This window comes from Pinus tabuliformis, chromosome 9 (genome assembly GCF_031772625.1).
Source record: "Pinus tabuliformis cultivar Carrire ecotype Pingquan chromosome 9, CPIR1, whole genome shotgun sequence".
Classification (NCBI taxonomy): Eukaryota; Viridiplantae; Streptophyta; class Pinopsida; order Pinales; family Pinaceae; genus Pinus; species Pinus tabuliformis.
The window spans coordinates 1,968,404,339-1,968,424,618 of record NC_142307.1 but is presented as its reverse complement, the minus strand read 5'-3'; the positions used below and the strand labels follow the sequence as shown (position 1 = coordinate 1,968,424,618).

The following is a 20,280-nucleotide window of genomic DNA, read 5'->3' as shown; positions in this document are numbered from 1 at the left end:
AAATACATATATCATTTAGAGTAAACAGATAGCTGAAATACAATACAACATATGCATGAAATGTGTTGGCTCTTGCTATATTAAGAAGTGTAAGTTCTGTCATACAATACATCCATGTCCAACCACTAGTTCCGACAACGGAATGTTACAGCCACAATCGCCAGCTCCTCCAAAGAGATGTACTAGCTCTACACAGTGGAGAAGCCAAAGCTCGTTACAATACTGTCCAAGCTCTCTCTAAGATAGTCCTATCAGAAGCTTGGCTAACCAAAAGCCTCTACAATGAGTTATGAGGTGCTATTTATAGCAAAGGGTGGGGTGACCCTTGACATTCCCCTTTGAGACCGTTCATCTACCCTCATGACTCTTCAACTACTCTATGATTGTTACATTCAACTATTGACACTTGAACTTCCACTTGACAAGACGTTACATTACAATGCACATGTGCCCATGTGAGACAAAATGGCTTGAGCAAGCCATGCAAGACATCACTGACACTCGAACCGTTGTGGTGAGACCAACTCTTTGACATGCTTGTGATGGTCGAAGGTGATGAGCTGATGCCAAGCTTGGTTGTCCGTGATGGTGTCTGTGCGCTCAATGGTGACATCTTGCTGAAGCGAACTCTTGCCTTCATTGCATCCAGGTGCACTAATATGGCTCCTCTGTCCAACTCGTCTGATAGCATGCGCATGGTCGTCCTGGTGCGACTGGACCAGCAACATGTTGATGCATAGTGTCTACGCTGCTCTCCAAGCATGTGCTGGTGGCTGTGCGCATCAACTTGTCGAGGTACATGTTCAGCTCCAGTCAGACTTGCTTCTTGTCTTCGCCTCGGTGAGTGTGCCGAATGGGTGGGATCGCATGCATGCACACAATGACATGCATGTTGTTGCATTCCCTTGCATGTGATCAACAACACTGCTCACCTTGTCTGCTTTGTGCCAGCTGCTGGGATGGATCTATAACTTGTACAGGCGCAGTTTCATCCGTGAGTGCATGTTGTGCCCCCTACTGTACATGTTCCTGCTGCAACTCATTCTCTCGTCTATGCAGCTCTTTTTCTTCCTTGAGTTGTTACTTCAGCACATGCAACTCCTTCTTTGTTCTGTTCTCTGCCTTCGCGCGATCTTCATGTCGCATCGTCACCTCGTAGGCTGAGTCTCCAAAGTTTCTTTCATCACAAGTGGATCTGCTTGAGCTTGCAACTTTGTTCCGCCTTTGTGTTGTCAACAAACTTCCTCTTACGTTCGTTGCATTCGGTATGCTGCCTTCAGCTGTTGTTGATGGTGTTGCTTGTTGTGATGTTGTTGTCGTCATATCTTGATGTCCTTGTCTACGAACAACTCAATGTCTTCGGTAGGCAAGTTCATAGACACTTGATCGACTGCATCCCCAAGTGTGCTCTGAACAGTGCCTTCAACTCTGCTTTCCTGGAAACCATTGTACGTGTGCTGCTGAGAGACAGATGAACACCTACGATACCTGGAGACATGGCAACACTCATGGCAAGCAATCTGTCAATCAAAAACCAAAACGAACTTAAGAACTGACTTGCAACATACCTGTGTGACTAATCATGAAGGTTGCGCAATTTACACCAGGAGGTCAAGAGACTAACTACCAAAACTACGTAAGGAATAGTCCGAGTTGTCACTAGGCTAACTGATTGCTGGAACTGCGAAATGCACAGTCCAGCCTGGCCTGCTGAGGACTGAAACTACACAATGTGCAATTTCAGTCAACAGTGACATGCAACCAACAAACTGCATTGCGCAGTTTCTATCGCCAACAAGACATGCCTCCAAGAATTGTGCAATGCATGCCTGGAGGTCAGTGCTTGGCTAGCCGCTAGACTTGCGCAATTTCTGGAGGGAAGGCAGAGCCTTCGCTTCCGAAAATGCGCAGTGCTAGCCAAGCAAGAAACGGTCCGGGCCATGGTAGCCCAGTCCGATCGACGGGCAACTGAGAACATGAGAAGTGTGAATGCACAGTGAGATGAGTGCAAACAAGAGTGAATGACCATTCATGCAAACAACAAGCGCAGGATTCAGAAAACGGGAAAGCATGCATGTGTGTGAAGCAAGTCGCCGCAACAACGACCATCCGTGCAAAACAATGTCATGCATGCGACAGCAGTGAGATGCGAACAAAAACTGAAACAGTGCTTCTACAAGCTAACATGCATCAAAATGACAACAAGCGCTTACTGAAATCAAGAACACAACAATCACAAAAAGCAAAACACAAAATGCGACAGAAATGCAACATAAGACATGGAAGGCGGGCTTACCCCAAAACAGCTTGAGTTGAATGTGTCGACGACTCCTAGATGCAATGTCGGATGTCAGAGCTGCAAGGTCGATGTGAGGAATGAGCTCTGTAGCGTCTGGTTCATGAGTTTTGATAAAATCGAAGATGTGCGCATGCCACAAATCTAACAAGAGTGACACTTAGTAGGAGGTTTCTGAAATGATGCTTGCATGCAACCTCCAACTACTAAAAGTAGATCCCTGAATCAAGGGATGCTTGTGCATGCTGCCTTGGGAGAAGCAGCCCATGCATGCAAATCATTTTTGCTCTGTCCCAGAGGGAACCGGTCAACTCAAATGCATATGCAATAGTCTGCTCAACTGGGAGGAAAAAATGTGCATTTCTGGGAGGGAGCTGGGCTAGCTGCCTAGAGGGATTGCGCAATTTTTGCGCAGAGCAGCTAACTACTGCCCAAAATTGCGCAATTTTTGGGCTGAGCAGTCCTGCTGGGAGGAATTGCGCAAATTTTCCAGTGAACAGTGACAGGCAAATTTGCGCAATTCTAGAGCCCAGCAGGCTGCCAGACAGAATTGCGCAATTTTTGGAGGGAAGGCTGGTTCCCCTCCAAAATTGCGCAATTTCTTGAGGGAGCTGCCCAGCCTGCAGCTGGATTAAGTCTGGTGAAATAGCCTGTGAGGGGAATGCAGCAAGTTCTGATGGATACGTTGTCATTCTACAAGAAAATAATTGAAGCTTGTGTACTTGACAAGGCAAGACATGCTGCTGTGAAAGGTTGGTAGGGAGGATCCAAAACGAAGCTAAGGCAAAATTTTGGAGGGTTGTCGTAGCTGCTACAACAAGGCCTAAAACAGTGTTCTTTCTAGGCTCGGACTTTTCTTCAACAGAATTAGAGTAGATACCCTTACATAGTGATTAATTTCAGCCCTCCTTTTCAGAGTTTGAATTTCTACTAGAATTCGCATTGAGAGCAAGAGCGAAGGGGTCATTTCTTTGTCCTTAATATTAACTACTCTTAGATCATCTTTGATCTTCCATAGCTTCAATACCATGTTCTTTTTCTAACATGGGAAACTAGAAACAATTTTTCTAACAAATAACTACATCAAATGATCATATTAGCATAATTTTCACATAGTTTCATCAAGCAATTATACAAGAAAAATTACAATTATTTAAACATTTAAAGAGCAGTAAATTCCACAGTGAGACAATGAACAAGAGACACAAAGAATTAAACTTGAGGCCAAAGCAAAACCCACAAGGGGAAAACCCAGAACTACTTTCATTATGAGAGAGAATCTAATGTCCTTCAAAATATCCATAAACAGAAATATAAACACAATAGCTAACCAGATCAATATTAATAGACAAGCCTCCTTTCCATCTTGAGATTTCGTCCTTCTTGTCCTTTTGTAGCTCACAGAAAATAGAAAGAAAAGATGCTCAACGAATTGCCCAAATGAGGAGCAATTGTCACGTATATATAGTCATTATAGGGAGTCAAACGAGTGTCTCTAGGGGTCCAGTCGACCTGACTTTTAGTGGAGTCGCCTTGTCATCTTTAGGAGGCAAAATTAAATTCGAAATTTTCTAATTTCTTTTTAAGATGAAAATACCCACCATGGCTACCACAATTTTCAACATGTAAGACGTTGAGCTCACTCTGCTTAGCAATGGAGATTCTTGATGATGTACCCAATAGACCAAGCATGCCTCCAGGCTGGCCTTGACACTATTTGATGTGCATTCCTTGATCTGGAGTCTAGATGATGATGATAATCCTCAAGATGATTAGGGCAGACTTGTACTACCTCATGGAGCCCCAACGCTAGAGAGAGATTACACCACGTTGTTTTGATGGCTCCCATGAAGATGACAAAGAACACGCAGAGTTGGCTTTTGGACACATGGAGATGTTTTGAGGCTTGATTTGAGGATTCTTCCTCAATTCATGATTGATTATGACAATTGTAGATGCATATAGCCCATATCTTGCACTTTTGGAGCCTTATTAGCCCTAAAAGGGCAAGACATCATTCTTACAGAGGGATTTCAACTCACACTTGTGGGCAATTAATGGCTTATTTTGTTTTATTGAGCTATTGGGTTCGCTTGTAACCCACTTACTTCGTTTTTACTCCAAATCAAACTTGTTATAGGGCTTTAAGTTAGACTAATGGATGTGATAGACCTCATATAAAAGGAGGATCACTCAATTCTTATTGTTCATCATCACTTGTGGATTTTGTCCTCCTTTAGAGAGCTCGACTTAGCCTTTTGCAATCCACTGCTTGAGGAGATGTGATCTTTTTGGCCCTGTCGCTATCGGAGACTAATTTGTGTATTGGAAATGCCTTTTAAGGAATGAAATAAGGCAATTTCTTTGAAAATGCGTGAGTATAATTGCATATTTTTAATTATTTTTCATGTGATGAATGTTTGCTAGGGTTTTTCTATTGTTCCATGTCTAAATGTATATCTCTAAATGTATATCTTTACTGGAAATTTTGCTTGATCATTGCATGTAAAATTTTATTTTCCTTGAATCCATAGAGGGCCTCCTAGAGGGTTTTCCTCTACTTAATTCCTCCCTTGATAAAAAGATAGCTAGGATTTGCCAGTGAAAACCAAGGTTCCCCCCTGGCAACCTTGGTTAACATCATCAACCAAAGGCAATTTATGCCCTACAAAAACCTTAATCTTAATTAAGGCTTCAACTTGGGGTTTGCTTTGAAGGCTTGCCATCCCTTTTTGTTAAGCTCATCATTAGCAAACCTTTTCTTTATACTTGTATGCCTAGACATTCCTTTATTGAAATACATATTAAATCCCTAGGTGTCAAGTGCCTTCTTTAAGGCTTTTGTATATGGTAGGTTGCTCCTACGCATTGAGAATTGTGCCTTTGTCCACTGAAGAAGGACCTTGCTTAACCCTAGACCTATATCACCTTGAGCCAATTGACTCAGAATGTCCCTTAGGTGAAAACTAGGAAGCCTCTCATGTGGTGAAACTCCATTAAAGAGGAGGAGGTGGATAGTTGAGGTGACAATAGCAGTCCACTTCATTGTTGCATCTTAGTCTAGCTTTTTCTTTGTGAGCCCTCTCACAAGGCCTACTAGATTTTGAGGCAAATGTACACACTTCCCAATGAAGCATAGGAAATTCTCACTCACTACCATACTTGGAACACAGAAAAACCCAAGGATTTTCTCCAATTTGTTGAACTAGGCCTTGCTTAGAAGCCAGCAAGTTATGTAATAAATGTAAATGATTGTATGTTTTGTGAAACAACCACAATTTTACTACAAAGGGAAAACTCATATACACCATATGAGAAATTTTTCCTATGCCTTTGAAGGCACCAAACAAAATCCCTAGGTACTAGACAATCACCCCAAGCTTGACCCGATTCCATAGAGATGGGACCCAAGCTAGTGTGTCACAAACCCAACCAACCAATGATCAATTTTCCACTCACTTACCACTATCTAATAAGTGTTGCAAACGACATCCAAGCAACTATTGGCCTCCACCAATATTTGATCTAACCAAACTGAGAGATGAGAATCATCAACAAAACGGCCAATACCATTTTAGACCAATCAGATAGAGAAATACCCAAAATTCTTCCGTACATCTAAGCAGATTCCAATGAATAACACAAGTTATTAGCAACTAGGACATACAAATAAGAGGTAAAAGGACACCCTCACCTGATGGAATGATGAAGGTGAATGAAATCCGTGTTTAAATTCCGATGTTCTATGCTATAATAATCACTTATTACAAAATGTATTTATGCTGCAATATTCGATAAGCAATTGTAGGTAGAACATAAATCAAATGCACAATAGGAGACAACTAAGAATACAATGAGATAGATAATTTAAGTCCAATGACCAAGGCAAAACCCACAAGGGGAAAACCCAACCATATTCTTCTTCCATTAGAAATCAATTGTTCAGCAAAGACACAGAGTATAATGAGAGATCAAGAGAATGAATAAGTTCACCCAAATTTTAACAAGTTGTAGCATGAAGATATTCTTCTTCTATTAGAAATCAATTGTTCAACAGAGACACAGAGTATAATGAGAGATCAAGAGAATGAGTAAGTTCACCCAAATTTTAACAAGTTGTAGCATGAAGATCACTGGTTGCAGCAACATATGCACACACTGAATCAACCTTCCCTTCAACTAAATCAACACTGGAACACTGAAGCATTGAATCAACCTTCCCTTCAACTAAATCAACACTGGAACACTGAAGCACTGAATCAACCTTGGCTCACCAAGTTCTACTTTTACTCTCCAAGTCTCCTTTTCACAATCTTCTTCAACTCTCTTCAACTCTTTCTCAAGTTCGAATTCTTCTTTCACAATGCACAAGTAGTGAAGGGAGAAAGAGGCACATATATATATAGGAGGAGCAACAAATCCATGCCATAAAGCAGTAACTAGCATGCCAAGAGAGAGAGTAACATATGTCAATTTAAGAAGAGTAACTTTAGCCATTATGGAGAGAGGCAATGCATGCCTTCAATGGAGGAATCTAGCATGCCTTGAGGAGCGTAACTCATGCCCATTTAGGAAATATAACTCATGCCATTAAGGAGGTACACATGCTTTTGTAACTTATGCTTTTAAGAGAGAGTGTAACAAATGCATTAAAGAGTTCGTACGCATGCTTTTGTAACTTATGCTTTTAAGAGAGTGTAACAAATGCATTAAAGAGTACATAAGAGGAATTTTTTATGACATGCTTTTATTGAGTGTGACAAAGTGTAAGTGAATCTTTTATGACATGCTTTAATGAGTGAAAAAGAGAGAGCAATAATGAGTGTAAGAGGAATATGCCATGCCAATAATGAGTGTAAGAGGAATATGCCATGCCAATAATGAGTGTAAGAAGAGTATGCCATGCCAATAATGAGTGTAAGAAAACACTATTGAGAGTCATGATTGAGTGTCTTGAAATTTCTTTTTATTAATAATAATATCATAAAAAGGATAATACTAATATTGATGATAAAATATTAAGTCGAGATTGAACTATTAGGATTGATTAATGATAAGAAGTGATTTTTCATCAACAATACTTGATTACCAATTGATGCAAGGTGATTTACTATCTTGAGACTTTATATTTTTAGACTTTCATCCTTGAAATACCAATTTTCAACACTCCCTCTCAGCTAGGGAGGAATTTTTTTCTACAACACACATCTTTTCTTTCTTTGCTCATCTTTGTTCATTTATGCTTTGTCTCATCTGAAACAATCATGTCTCACTTTAATGAAGAAGAATCATCATAGGGGAGATTCATCCATCACCCTATATTCACTTGGGGGGATTGCCACTTGCCAACATATGACAAGGATCTCGCAAAACCAAGTCTCATCTCTACTTGGGGGGATAACCCACTTGACAAGGATCTCGCACAACCAAGTCCCATCTTTGCTTGGGGGAATAGCCCACTTGTCAAGGATCTCGCACAACCAAGTCACATCCCTGCTTGGGGGGATGACCCACTTGTCAAGGATCTCGCACAACCAAGTCACATCTATGCTTGGGGGGATAACCCATTTGACAAGGACCTCACACAACCAAGACTCATCTTTGCTTGGCGGGATAACCCACTTGTCAAGGATCTTGCACAACCAAGTCACATCTCTGCTTAGGGGGATAACCCACTTGACAAGGATCTCACACAACCAAGTCTCATCTCTGCTTGGGGGGATCCACTTGTCAACACATGACAAGGATCTCGCACAACCAAGGCTTATCATCCATGACCAACCTCTCTAGGAAGGGTGACATCCGTCAGTCCAAGTTGCTCTCTGAAAACCAAGAACTTCCCCTTTGACAAAGGCTTGGTAAGAATGTTAGCGATCTAGTCATCAGTTGCTATATGATGGAATCTTACTGCTCCTCTCAGCACCATATCCCGGATATAGTGATATTTGATCGCAATATGCTTGGACTTGTCATGGTGTTGACGGTGCTAGACCCACCAACATGTTAGCAGATCTCCCCGGTAAGAAGTCTTAGTTAAACCTCAGACCGTTTGATGTAGGAGTCTCAGCAGTGGGTCGTACAGTAATGCCTTGACCGCGATTTCGCACAGAGGCAAGTAAGTTGTCCCTATTGGTAGCAAGAGTGTGACAGCTGCAGGGAGTCAAGGAAAGTGCATGAGAGGTTCTAACACACGAAGAGTGAGGTGAGCGCGCCCCTTGGAAACCTGTAATAGTACTCGGCTTGGAAGGGAACACATGAGCAAAGATGCATCACCAGCAGGAAAGCAAGATAGCGAGAAATCCAAAGTGACGGTTAAACCAACAGCACATCTGCAAACAAGATTTATACAATTGCATCCAAAATAGTTCATATACAAATGCATTAGTTAAATAACATACATTGCTATAGCAACCAGATCAGTCCAACTACAATAACAACATATGCATGAGAACATGTTGGCTTTGTTATATTAAAAAGTGTAAGTTCCAGTCATACAATACATCCATGTCCAACCACTAGTTCCAATAGTGGAATGTTATAGCAACAACTGCCTGCTCCTCTAAAGAGATATACTAGCTCTGCGTAGTGGAGAAGCCAAGCGTGTTACAATATTATCCAAGCTTTCTCTAAGATACTCCTATCGAAGCTTGGCTGACCAAAAGCCTTTACAATGAGTTATGAGGAACAATTTATAGCAAAAGGTGGGGTGACCCTTAACATTCCCCTTTATGACAATTCATCTACCCTCACAACTCTTCATCTACTCTATGATTGTTACATCCAACTATCGACACTTGAACTTACACTTGGCAAAAAGTTACATTACAATGCGCATGTACCCATGTGAGACAAAATGGTTTGAGCAAGCCATGCAAGACATCACTATGACTCGGACAACCGCGAGAAGTCCAACTCTTCGACATCCTCGTGATGATCGACAGTAGCGAACTGATACCAAGATCGGTAGTCTATGATGGTGTCCATGTACTCCAAGGTGACATCTTTCTGGAACCTAACTCTTGCCTCCATAGCATCCGAGTACATTGCTCGGGCTCCTCTGTCCAACTCATCTGAAAGCATGCGCATCATTGTCTTCAGCGCGGTTGGACCAGCTACATACTTATGCCTGGTGTTTGCACTGATTGGCAAGTATGGGCTAGTGGCTATGCGCATCAACTCGTCAAAGTACAAGTCAAGCTCTAGTCGAACTTGTGTCTTTGTCTTCACTTGGGTGAGAGTCCCAATAGATGGGATCGCATGTGCACGCACCACAACATCCATACTCTTGAATACATGTGCATGGGAAGCCTGTAGACTAGTGATGAGCTGCGGGAGCTCTTCATAGTTCTGGATCTGACTCCAACTCTTGGTACTGATATTAATTTTGAAGTTGATGACTCAATACCTAAGTAATACATTTTTATTTTGATGATTTAATGAGAAAGTTGCAATTTATGGTTAATTTATAATTGTAAACATTGTAAACTTGTATCATTGATGAATCATGATTATATGCATAATATTACAAACTTACAATGTACATGTATGTGTCTATGATTGAATTTGTTACTTGTCTCATCATGAGAATTTGTGTAATATCATAATATGATGTATCTATTAATTTTTTTAATATATATATATATAATGTGTCCTATGTGTCATGTTCCGGGAGGTCTCCATGTCCCAAATTGGACTCTCGTATTTTTGTGTCCTGCATGTCCCGTGTCCGCGTGTCAAGTGGCTTAGCTGTCCACTTTACAATGTACATTGTGTACCATCTAGGAATGAGGATAAGTGCCCAGGAGTTTCCGAAGGAGTTATTTCCAAAGAATATGTGTATTTATGTGTCAACTGGGTGTAGCTTAAGTGGTTGTGAGGAGAAGTTATTACCCTCCCTGCTAGGGTTCAAATCCCACTTTGTGACATGCTTGCTCTTACTAAACGGATTTTTGATGAGATAAATATAATTTATTCATTAGTTGTTGACTTGGCCTTATGCCTTGAAGCATCTAGGTTTACACTATGTACCATCCTCAAAATGAAGGGAAGTGCTCAGATGGTTCCCAGGATATATCACCTAGAAAAGAATATCAGTGTTCCACGAGGATGCGTCCCCCCACCTAGGAAACACATTCCCGCACTTCCTTGCACTCTAAGGATGTGGGGACATTTGGGGGATGTTTCCCCATGTCCCCAAAAGAAGGAAACATGAGGAAACTCGAAGGGGGGCGTTTTCTCACAAAACAATAAATGTTTCCTGCGTTTCCAAAAAAAATCGTGGTCAGAATCAAAGACGGACTTGGGGACGATGGTCAAGCTTCAAGTGTTGGACAATGATTGGTGGGCAGATTGCTCTTATTTGGTGTCATTCCTAGCCCCGATTGTGGAGGTCATTTGTTGCTCTGATTCAGATGCTCCTAGTCTTGGAGAAATCCATGAGACCTTTGATAGCATGTTGGGTCATTTGAAGGCAGCCATTCAACAGAAGGAGCCCTCATTAGAGTTCTATACATCCCAAATTCGACCCATTATTTAGCGGGATCGCATGAACACACCTTTGCACACAGCAACATATGCATCAAACCCAAAACGATATGTTGAAAGGCCTGGGAGAGTGCTTACTATTGATGATCCTAAGTTAAAGAACGGCTTCCTAGATGCAATTGCAAATATGTACAATGAGGAGGGGGGAAAACTTCGAAGACAATTTGTTCAGTTTGCATCTCTTAGTGGCCCCTTCAACACACGTGGTGCTCGGGTAGATCGCATAGATCTAGGCCAAAATGACCTGATTGGTTGGTGAAGGATGCATGGGGATGATGCTCCAAAGCTCAAACATCTAGCTATATGTGTGGTATCTCAGATTGCCAGTTCCTCCACAGCAGAGAGGATTTGGTCCACATATAGCTTCATCCACTCTATCAAGAAGAACAGGCTTACCTCTAAAAGAGCAGAGAAGTTAGTTGTTGTGCACAGTGGCCTATGTCGTGAACATAGGAAGACACCTAAGTATTTGAAGGGACCAGCGACATGATAGGATGTTGATCTAGAGGATGATGCACAGGTAGATATGGAGAAGGGACTTGATGAGGCATAGATATGTTCTTACGTTATCTGCTTTTTTGTTTCCGACTTTAGTTTGTTTTGAATCTTGATATATGATATATTAGACTTGACTCTATAAAAATTTGAATCTTGATGTATCAGACTTGACTTTTATTTCAATATTCAGTATTCACAATTGGAACTTCAATATGGTTTAAACTTTTATTTTCATTGTACAATGTTACAATTATATGTATGATTGTATCATGCTTTTCATTTTAAATTTGTTTCAGTTATATGATTCATCGATTTATCCTTCATGATGTAAGTGTTATATAATGATAAAGGCAGTTAAATTATAAAATTTCAATGATCTATTTATAACTTTTTAGTATTTTACTATTTTTGTCGGGGTCCCATGTGTTAAAGACCCCGATGTCCCCCCACGTTTCCTAAAAATTGGTGGGGAGGTTTTGCATAGGCCACTCCTGCCTTTCCCCACTCCCCCGTCCCTACGTCCCAGAAACTGGGTGGAACACTAAAATATATATATATATATATATATGCTAACATCATTGATTCTTGAAGTATATGGAATCTGTCCATAGTTAAATAGTATACAAGGAGTTAGCTTCTAAAGAAACATGGAACTTAACTAAGAAAATTGACAATTATCATTCTTGTAAAGGGGTTCCACATATTAAGTGGACAAAATGTAAACAGCTGGATTTGAACTTACCAATTCAATAGCTTCAATACCTACTATTCTTCAATTAAACCTCAATTCATAAAGTATATACAGCATAAATAATGTAAATAGCAATTTAGAAGTTTCTTGTACTGCAAGAAATGTCCGATATTTTAATGTGAAAACAAACAAAACAGTTGAAACTGGATAGCATGTGCAATCACCTTACAAGTCACCCTGAAAAATGATGTCTCGCCCCGGGCTTTCTGACTCTTTGTAGTGGACATCTCTTTAGGCTTCTTCCCAAGTGCAGCAACCTTTGCCAGCTTCTCTTGTTCACGAGCTTCTTTAGCTAGACGTTTCTATATTATCGTTTCAACAGGCATAAAACACTTGTTAGAACAAAGCTCAACAAATCTGCATGATCCAGTTTGCTAGCGTTGTTAAAACAATCCACTATAAACAAACGTTCAGGACAGTGGTGTTCTCTCAATAGAAATGACAAACCAAAAGAGTATGCTGCAAATTTTAACAGAGGTTTTGCAACAAATTTGCATGATCCAGTTTGCTAGCATTGTTAAAACAATCCACTATAAACAAACGTTCAGGACAGTGGTGTTCTCTCAATAGAAATGACAAACTGAAGAAGAGTATGCTGCAAATTTTAATATAGGTTTTCTGTGAAAATATTATCAGTGCATTAGCATAACATAAGATTGATACATTTTATCTTATTATGTAAAATACATCCACATCTTTTGAACAAATTCTTTCATATCAACTTCCTGTCCTTCATTTTCTATATTTGTGATGCACAAAATACAAAATCAATACTAAGCATTCACAGTGAGCATCATTTAGAAACATGACATAAAACATAGAATTCATATTGAACTATGCCATCGCACATTGATACGAGTTTAAATAGAAATGCATTCATAGCAAACAAGTTGTTAAATAGCAGATAGATGTCTTCCAAAACATTAGAATGGTTAGTAACAGTTAAGACTCTGGAGTTTGGACTCCGTATTTATGACTTAGAATATTTCAACAGGATCAAATAATATGATGTCCTAGGTCAGCATAAAATGTTTGAAACTCCATCTGTTATAAACTTATAGGCAGCAAAACTGTTTGATTTGCAACAAACTCATACTTTTCCATTCAAATGATAGATTTTTGACATCCCTGACACAACTAAAAAGTTTTTACTATCTTATCATGTTACTTGATATTTTGGTCATGACTTCAAACTGTTCTAAAAGGGTGCTATTGTGACATTGTAATCACTTGGGGAGCCATGGACAAGAGATATCAATTATGGCAGTCAAACTCATACGCAACCTAGATATTCACTTGTTTAAACAGAAAGGATATATGTCATTATTAAATAATGAGCAATGACTTTTGACATGAAGAAATAAACAAGATATACCTCACGAGCCTTCTCAGATTCAAAATCACCATACAATGCTGCATCCACCCGCTCCCGATCTATTAGCCCAATCATGGTATTAAAAGTGGACTTAGTAATCTCCTCTCTATCAAAATCAACCATGATAGGTAGTTAAAAGACATGATTACAGAAATCTGAATGTTTCCATATCATTGATTTTTATATCACAAGTAATCTAAGCAATGCCATGGCAAAATTCCCATTTAAAATAAGCTTGCATACATTACATCTGCATTTCAATTTCAGATACTAAGGAGACAAATATAATGCCTTTTTTGTCTAGATACATGAAAATAAAAGATACAAGGTTCAACAAAAAATAGGTTTTATAAAATAAATGGGTTTCAAGTTGAACAAAACATGTGGAAATGGTTTTAGTAGTGACCCTGAAAAGTTTGATAGGAGGTGCATTCCTCTGGTATTTTCCTCTTATTACTGCAGAGCTTGCACAAGAATAATCTCACAAATAGATTTTCTAGATGTTGTTGAAAATTAGCGAGAAAAGTGATTCCTTGATTTGTGCCTTGATTCAAGGAGTCAAAGTCAAGTTCCCTTTTTTGTGCGTGGTTGAGTTCCTAAAATTTAGGAGTCTCCCTAAAAATTAGGAGTACATGAGGCAGTTGTTGAATTTGGATAGCATCGGATGTGCTCTAGCTCCGAAATTTTATTTAAGGGCTAGAACACATCAGACCTCCAAGACCCAAAAATCGTTTGGAGAAAATACACCCAGATGAGGAGTTATTAAAATAATTAATATTTTTAATGGGTTCCTAAGTCTAAACTTAAGAAAATAAAAATATTAATGGGTATTAATAAAGATATGGGTGAAAAGCTTCTAAGAGACGAGGATCAAGTCTATTTTAATCTTCGTCGTTGATTAGGGACTTAATCTCGATTGTTGATTCATCAACAGGAAAAGTATAAGAGGAGGCTTGAGGGTCAATTGGAGATACACCGAGAGATCAAAGAGTTTGATTTTTTTGGGGCGAGAAAATTGAGCTAGTGATCTGAGTTGCAATGAGGGGCAGCTCGGCAAGGGAACTTCAGTTTGAGGCCGAAGAATACATAGCAGAGAGGCAAAGCAGCACCGGGAGAGACAGCGCAGTTCTAGAGACGGTGACGCAGAAGTTGTAGGGACTGACGCAGGCCCTTAGAGGCAGCGTTGGGGAGATTCTGTGGGGCACAAAGGGAGCAGTACGGCAAATCGACTTTCTGAGCAAGGGAGGCTCATTGTGGGGGTGACGTAGCTCCTAGAGGAGGTGACGCAGTTCCAGCGTAAAGCTTGGAGCAGCCATCGCTACCCAGCACTGGGAATAGTCGGGTCATCTGTGGGGGTTGATCATCCAGTTATTGAATTTGTCGGAATATCTGTCTCCAAATAGAGGTACTTCTGGCAGGGGTTTTCTCTGTTGGGTGAGCCATATCTGGCACCCTATTTGTATTGAAGAATCTGCTTAATAATACAAACCCGCTATATGCTGCCCCATTTTTCCCGAATTAGGTTTTTCCGGGGACGATTGTCCAAAAATAACAGTGTCCCTTGTGCGATTGTCTCAGTGTATTTCAGTTCATGATCTGTATGTATGTGTAGGCTGCAATAGTGTTTTACATCGATATTTATGTAATTAAATAACTTGTTAATTCAAAGAACAAGTAGGAGATGTTAAATCAGTAATTGCAGTAGGGGTTTTTGATGTGTAGATTCAGAAATTTTCACATGGTATCGAGGGATTGCAAATCATAGGCCACTGAAGACACCAGCCAAGAAATACGGAGAATTTGCAGAAGAAAAGCCGCTGTCCCGAGTGACAGCATTGTTCCAGAGATGCAGAAGGAGTGACGCAGTGCAAAGAAAGTGACGCAGAGGCTCACACAGTGCCTACGTTAGCACTCTGAGCCAGGTGGAGGTGACGCAGTAGCTGGGAGGAGCCCACACAGTAGCTGCGTCAGTCGTCAAGGCCAACGCAGAAGCAAAGGGGGACAGATCAGGCTCATGCAAAGCCACGTCATATTTCTGAGCCAAGAAGGATTGACGCAGTTGGCCAGGAGGAGCTGATCCATCCCACGCAGTGGTTGCGCAGAGCCTGAAGGGATCAGATTCTTCAAGTTGTCAGTGCCAAGGAAGCTGAGCAGATTTTCGGTTTGAGGAGCTGGTGGGACAATATTTCTGTTGGTGCAGAACAGTGTCTAAGGAGACTACACCAACGTAGAGCGAATCACTGTGTTGATAGATTTCTAGCCAAGAAATCTAGATCTGGGTTGCAGCAGCAAAGGCGGATTGGAGAGGAGTGATTCAACAGTTGGTTGGAGGATTTACGAGAGGGAAATCAAGATTCAGAGGGATTCTAGAAAGGAGTTGTTCCTTAGAGGGTTTCTTGCGCCCAAGGAATCCAGATCCAAGTCTTGCTAGAACACATGAGATCTCCAAGACCCAAAAATCGTTTGGAGAAATTCCACCCGGATGAGGAGTTATTAAAATAATTAATATTTTTAATGGGTTCCTAAGTCTAAACTTAGAAAAATAAAAATATTAATGGGTATTAATAAAGATATGGGTGAGAAGCTTCTAAGAGACTAGGATCAAGTCTATTTTAATCTTAGTCGTTGATTAGGGATTTAATCTCGATCGTTGATTGATCAATAGGAAAAGTATAAGAGGAGGCTAGAAGGTCAGTTGGAGATACACCGAGAGATCAAAGACTTCGATTTTTCTGGGGCAAGGTTTGCTAAGAAAATCTAGCTACTGATCTGAGTTGCAGTGAGGGGCAGTTCGGCAAAGGAACTTCAGTCTGAGGTTGAAGAATACATAGCAGAGAGGCATAGCAGCACCAGGAGAGACAGCGCAGTCCCAGAGAGGGTGACACAAAGGTCGTAGGGGCTGACACAGGTGACGCAGAAGCCGTAGGGGCTGATGCAGGCCCTTAGAGGCAGCGCTGGGGAGATTTTGTGGGGCAGAGAGGGAGCAGTTCAGAAAATCGACTTTCTGAGCAAGGGAGGCTCACTGTGGGGGTGACGCAGCTCCTAGAGGAGGTGACGCAGTTCCAGCGCAGAGCTTGGAGCAGCCATCGCTGCCCAGCACTGGGAACAGCCGAGTCATCTATGGGGTTTGATCATCCAGTTGCTGAATTTGTCGGAATATCTGTCTCCAGATAGAGGTACTTCTGCCAGGATTTTTCTCTGTTGGGTGAGCCATATCTAGCACCCTAGTTGTATTCAAGAATCTACTTAATAATACAAACCCTTTATATGCTGCATCAGCTTTCCCGAATTGGGTTTTTCTGGGGACAATTGTCCAAAAATAATGGTGTCCCTTGTGTGATTGTCTCAATGTAATTCAATTCATGATTTGTATGTATGTGTAGGCTGCAATAGTGTTTTACATTGATATTTATGTAATTAAATAACTTGTTAATGCAAAGAACAAGTAGGAGATGTTAAACCAGTAATTGCAGTAGGGGTTTCTGATGTGTAGATTCAGAAATTTTCACATCAGTTAACTGATGTGTTGAAGTTGAAGGTCGAGTTTTGATTTTCTAGTGAGTTAAATTGGGAACTAAAAGCTTAAGTGGAGTTAGCCTCCTAAATTTTGGGAGGATCCAGTTGGCTTTTGTTAACTAGAAAAGCTCCAGTTCAATTCCTTAATTAGAAAACTTGCCAATTTTAACCATTCAAATTGCCTTTAAAAGGAGGAACGAAGACAAAAGTTTATTAATTGTTTTGGTGAGCACGAGTTGGTGAGACCAAGCAATAGGAAGCACAAGTATATGCGTGGAGCTTGTGAGGGAAGAGTGTGCAAGAGAAGATTGTGCACAGATTGCTAGAGGGCAGCATTGATCAGCAGTCTTGCAAAGGTTTCAAGCCTGGTTCAAGGCAGGAAAACTAGGTTGTTTTCAGATTGAAACAACTATTTTGAAAGAGATCAATTGCTCACTTTTTGCTATCAATAAAATTTTCATCAAGCAGAGGGTTTTCCCAATTGGGTTCCCTAGTAAAAAAAAATTGTCTTGAATTGTGTGGCTGTGTTTTATTTCTCTTCCTCATTCCACTGCAAATTGAGTAGAGAAATTATGTGTTTGTAAGAAAAGAAAGTGTTTTTCAGATTGTTCTTATTAGCAGATCAGAATTTCGTGGAAATTCTACATGGTATTAGAAAATGGATCAGAATAAAGACCAGCACAAGTGCAATGCTTCATAGTAGAAGACAGTTCTGTTAGGCCGCAGCCAAGGGAAGCCTAGCGAAGGAGGGAAAAGGGACTGTTTGTGGTGCTATTTTTTCATGACAGCAGGCCGAGTTATTGGAGAAGGCAGCCAGCAAGAAAAGGAGAAATTCTGGGCTAATTCTGTGCTAGTTTGAAGGTGTTATATCTCTGTTTAGCAGGCCGAATTTCTGTGTGACCTCAGGCTGGACAGAGCCCTAGTTTAGGGCAGTTCTGAGCTAATTCAAGTCTGTTATAACAGCCTAGAAGGAGGCCGAGTACAGTGGAAAGGCAGGGCTAGAAGGGAGGAAGGACAGCGCAGAAGTTGTGGAGGTTTGAGGCTGTGTTGAGGGCTGTTACAGTGGTAAAGAAAGCCCTAACCCGTGGACTGGGAAAACTCAGAACCAAGGGCACAGGACCGAGTTGAATCTCGGGCAGAAGAGTATGTATGTGCCTTCTTATGTTGTCGTTTTGCTAATTGGATATTGTTCAGGTTGGACAGTGTGTGTTTGGCATCTTAAGAGAAGTGAGGAGGGCTGCTAGCAGGTGTCAAAAGGAACCCCAAGTGCAGACCTGTGAAGGATTATTAGGTATGCTAGAAAAGGCAGTTTTAGAGGCCCCAGGTACAGCTCTTGTGAAGGACTACAAGACTGTTAGCAGGTAAGTTTTTTAGAAAGCTCTTAGGGGAAGCGGTATGGCTTACCAAGGCTTGAGAGCAGATCACTGTCTAGAGGGAGCATCGAAGTTCATAGCTTGGAAAGGGAGGAACATGATAGTGCCGGAAGATAATGGGGTGGGAGAGTACATCAAGCAGGCGATAGCACCACCTCAAGACCCCAGCAATTGGACAAGCATAATAAGAATGATATCAAGGCAAAGAGGATCATTCTAGAAGGGATCAAAGATCATATGGTGCCTCATATCCATGAGAAGAAGATAGCGTATGAGATGTATGATACAATCCTAAAGTTGTATCAGCGTACCAGTGATACCAGGAAGCTTGCTCTTAAGGAGAAGTTGAGAAGTATCCGGATGAGCCCATCGTCCCATATTTGTCAAGGTTCACTCAAGTACGAGATGAACTAGGTGGGGTGGGTGAGGTTGTATCTGATCATGATCTTGTGAGTTTTGCCTTACTTGGACTTCACAAGTCGTGGAAAGGGTTCTAGGATGTTGTTAGTGGGAGAGAGAACTTCCCAAAGTGGGAAAGGTTTTAGACTGACCACATACAAGAAGAGATCGGGAGAGGAACCATAGAAGGAAGATCACTTACGACAAAGGACGAGGAGAATTGTGCCCTGGCAGGCAAGGGTAGCAAAGCTAAGGGCATGAAGGACCAAGGAGAGGTTGGGTCCAATGAGAAAATCAAGAAGAAGGATCTAAGTAAGATCAAGTGCTTCCAATGCCATGAGTTTGGACACTATGATTCTAAGTGTCTTGGTAAGAAAAAGGGGGTCAGGAAGGATCATGTTGTTGCATCAACGGAGGTAGATGACTTTTCTGCCCAGTTCAAGAAGGATTTTTCATTGAAAGCTTGCATGGCAAGCTTAGAAAATAGTTGTATGTGGTATATTGATTCAGAAGCTTCCTTCCACATGACCGGAAACAAGAAAAGTTTCAGCCACTTGAAGGAGAAGGACATGCAAGTTCAAATTCAGCTAGAAGATGATGGTCAATATGCAGCTAGAGGAGTTGGTACTGTCATCTTTCAGAGGGAGTCAAGTAATTCCATTCATCTCAGAGATGTTCTTTATGTTCCAAGATTGAGGTAGAATCTTGTTTTGGTAGCCACCCTTGAGGACAAAGGATATGATATCATCTTCAGCAAAGCTATGGCGTACCTCCAGCACTTAGCTTATGGATGTAAGAAGCAGATAGGTGTGAGGGTCAAGAATCTCTACAAGTTGTAGGTAGAGACAAGTGCAACTTTGAGTAGCAAGGTTGATAGTCCATAGAATAGAGAAGTGATGGTCGAGCAAGAGAAAGATAGAGCTCTCAAGATGGAGCCTCAGTGAGTATCTCAGTTTCAGGTTAAGCTAGTTGGCGTTGGGCTGACCAGCAGGATGATGAAGAGGAGCAGAGCTCGCAAAGTATAGTGGGAAAGAACAAGTCTTCAAAGTGGGTTCCGCAGAAGAAAGCAGGGAAGTCTTCTAGTTCAAAGAGAGTAGTTGCAGCAGCGGAGAACTTGGTAATGTTGCAGACAGATCCAAGTGGACGAGGTCCTTCTAGGAACACCTTCCTCGCTAAGAGGGAGTGTTGAAAATTAGCGAGAAAAGTGATTCCCTGATTTGTGCCTTAATTCAAGGAGTCAAAGTCGAGCACCTTTTTTGTGCATGGTCAAGTTCCTAAAATTTAGGATTTTCCCTGAAAAATAGGAGTGCATGAGGCAGTTAACTGAGGCGTTGAAGTTGACAATCGAGTTTTGATCTTCTAGTTGTGAGGGGAAGAGTGTGCAAGAGAAGATTGTGCACAGATTGGTAGAAGGCAACAATCTTGCAAGCGTTTCAAGCCTAGTTCAGGGCAGGAAAACTAGGCAGTTTTCAGATTGAAACAATTATTTCGTAAGAGATTTATTGTCACCTAAGATGTACACCTAAGT

At 41.1% G+C, this 20,280-nt stretch overlaps 1 protein-coding gene across 1 annotated transcript in view; it reads right to left on the bottom strand.

The window, feature by feature from the left end:
* TOP6B (topoisomerase 6 subunit B) overlaps positions 1-20,280 on the bottom strand; it is a 257,080-nt gene that overhangs the window by 184,486 nt on the left and 52,314 nt on the right. Inside the window, exons 4-5 of the mRNA XM_089438736.1 lie at positions 13,465-13,570; positions 12,254-12,391 (exon numbers count right to left, since the gene is read on the bottom strand). Coding sequence (XP_089294862.1) covers positions 12,254-12,391; positions 13,465-13,570 — 244 coding nt within the window. The remainder of the gene's footprint in view (positions 1-12,253; positions 12,392-13,464; positions 13,571-20,280) is intronic.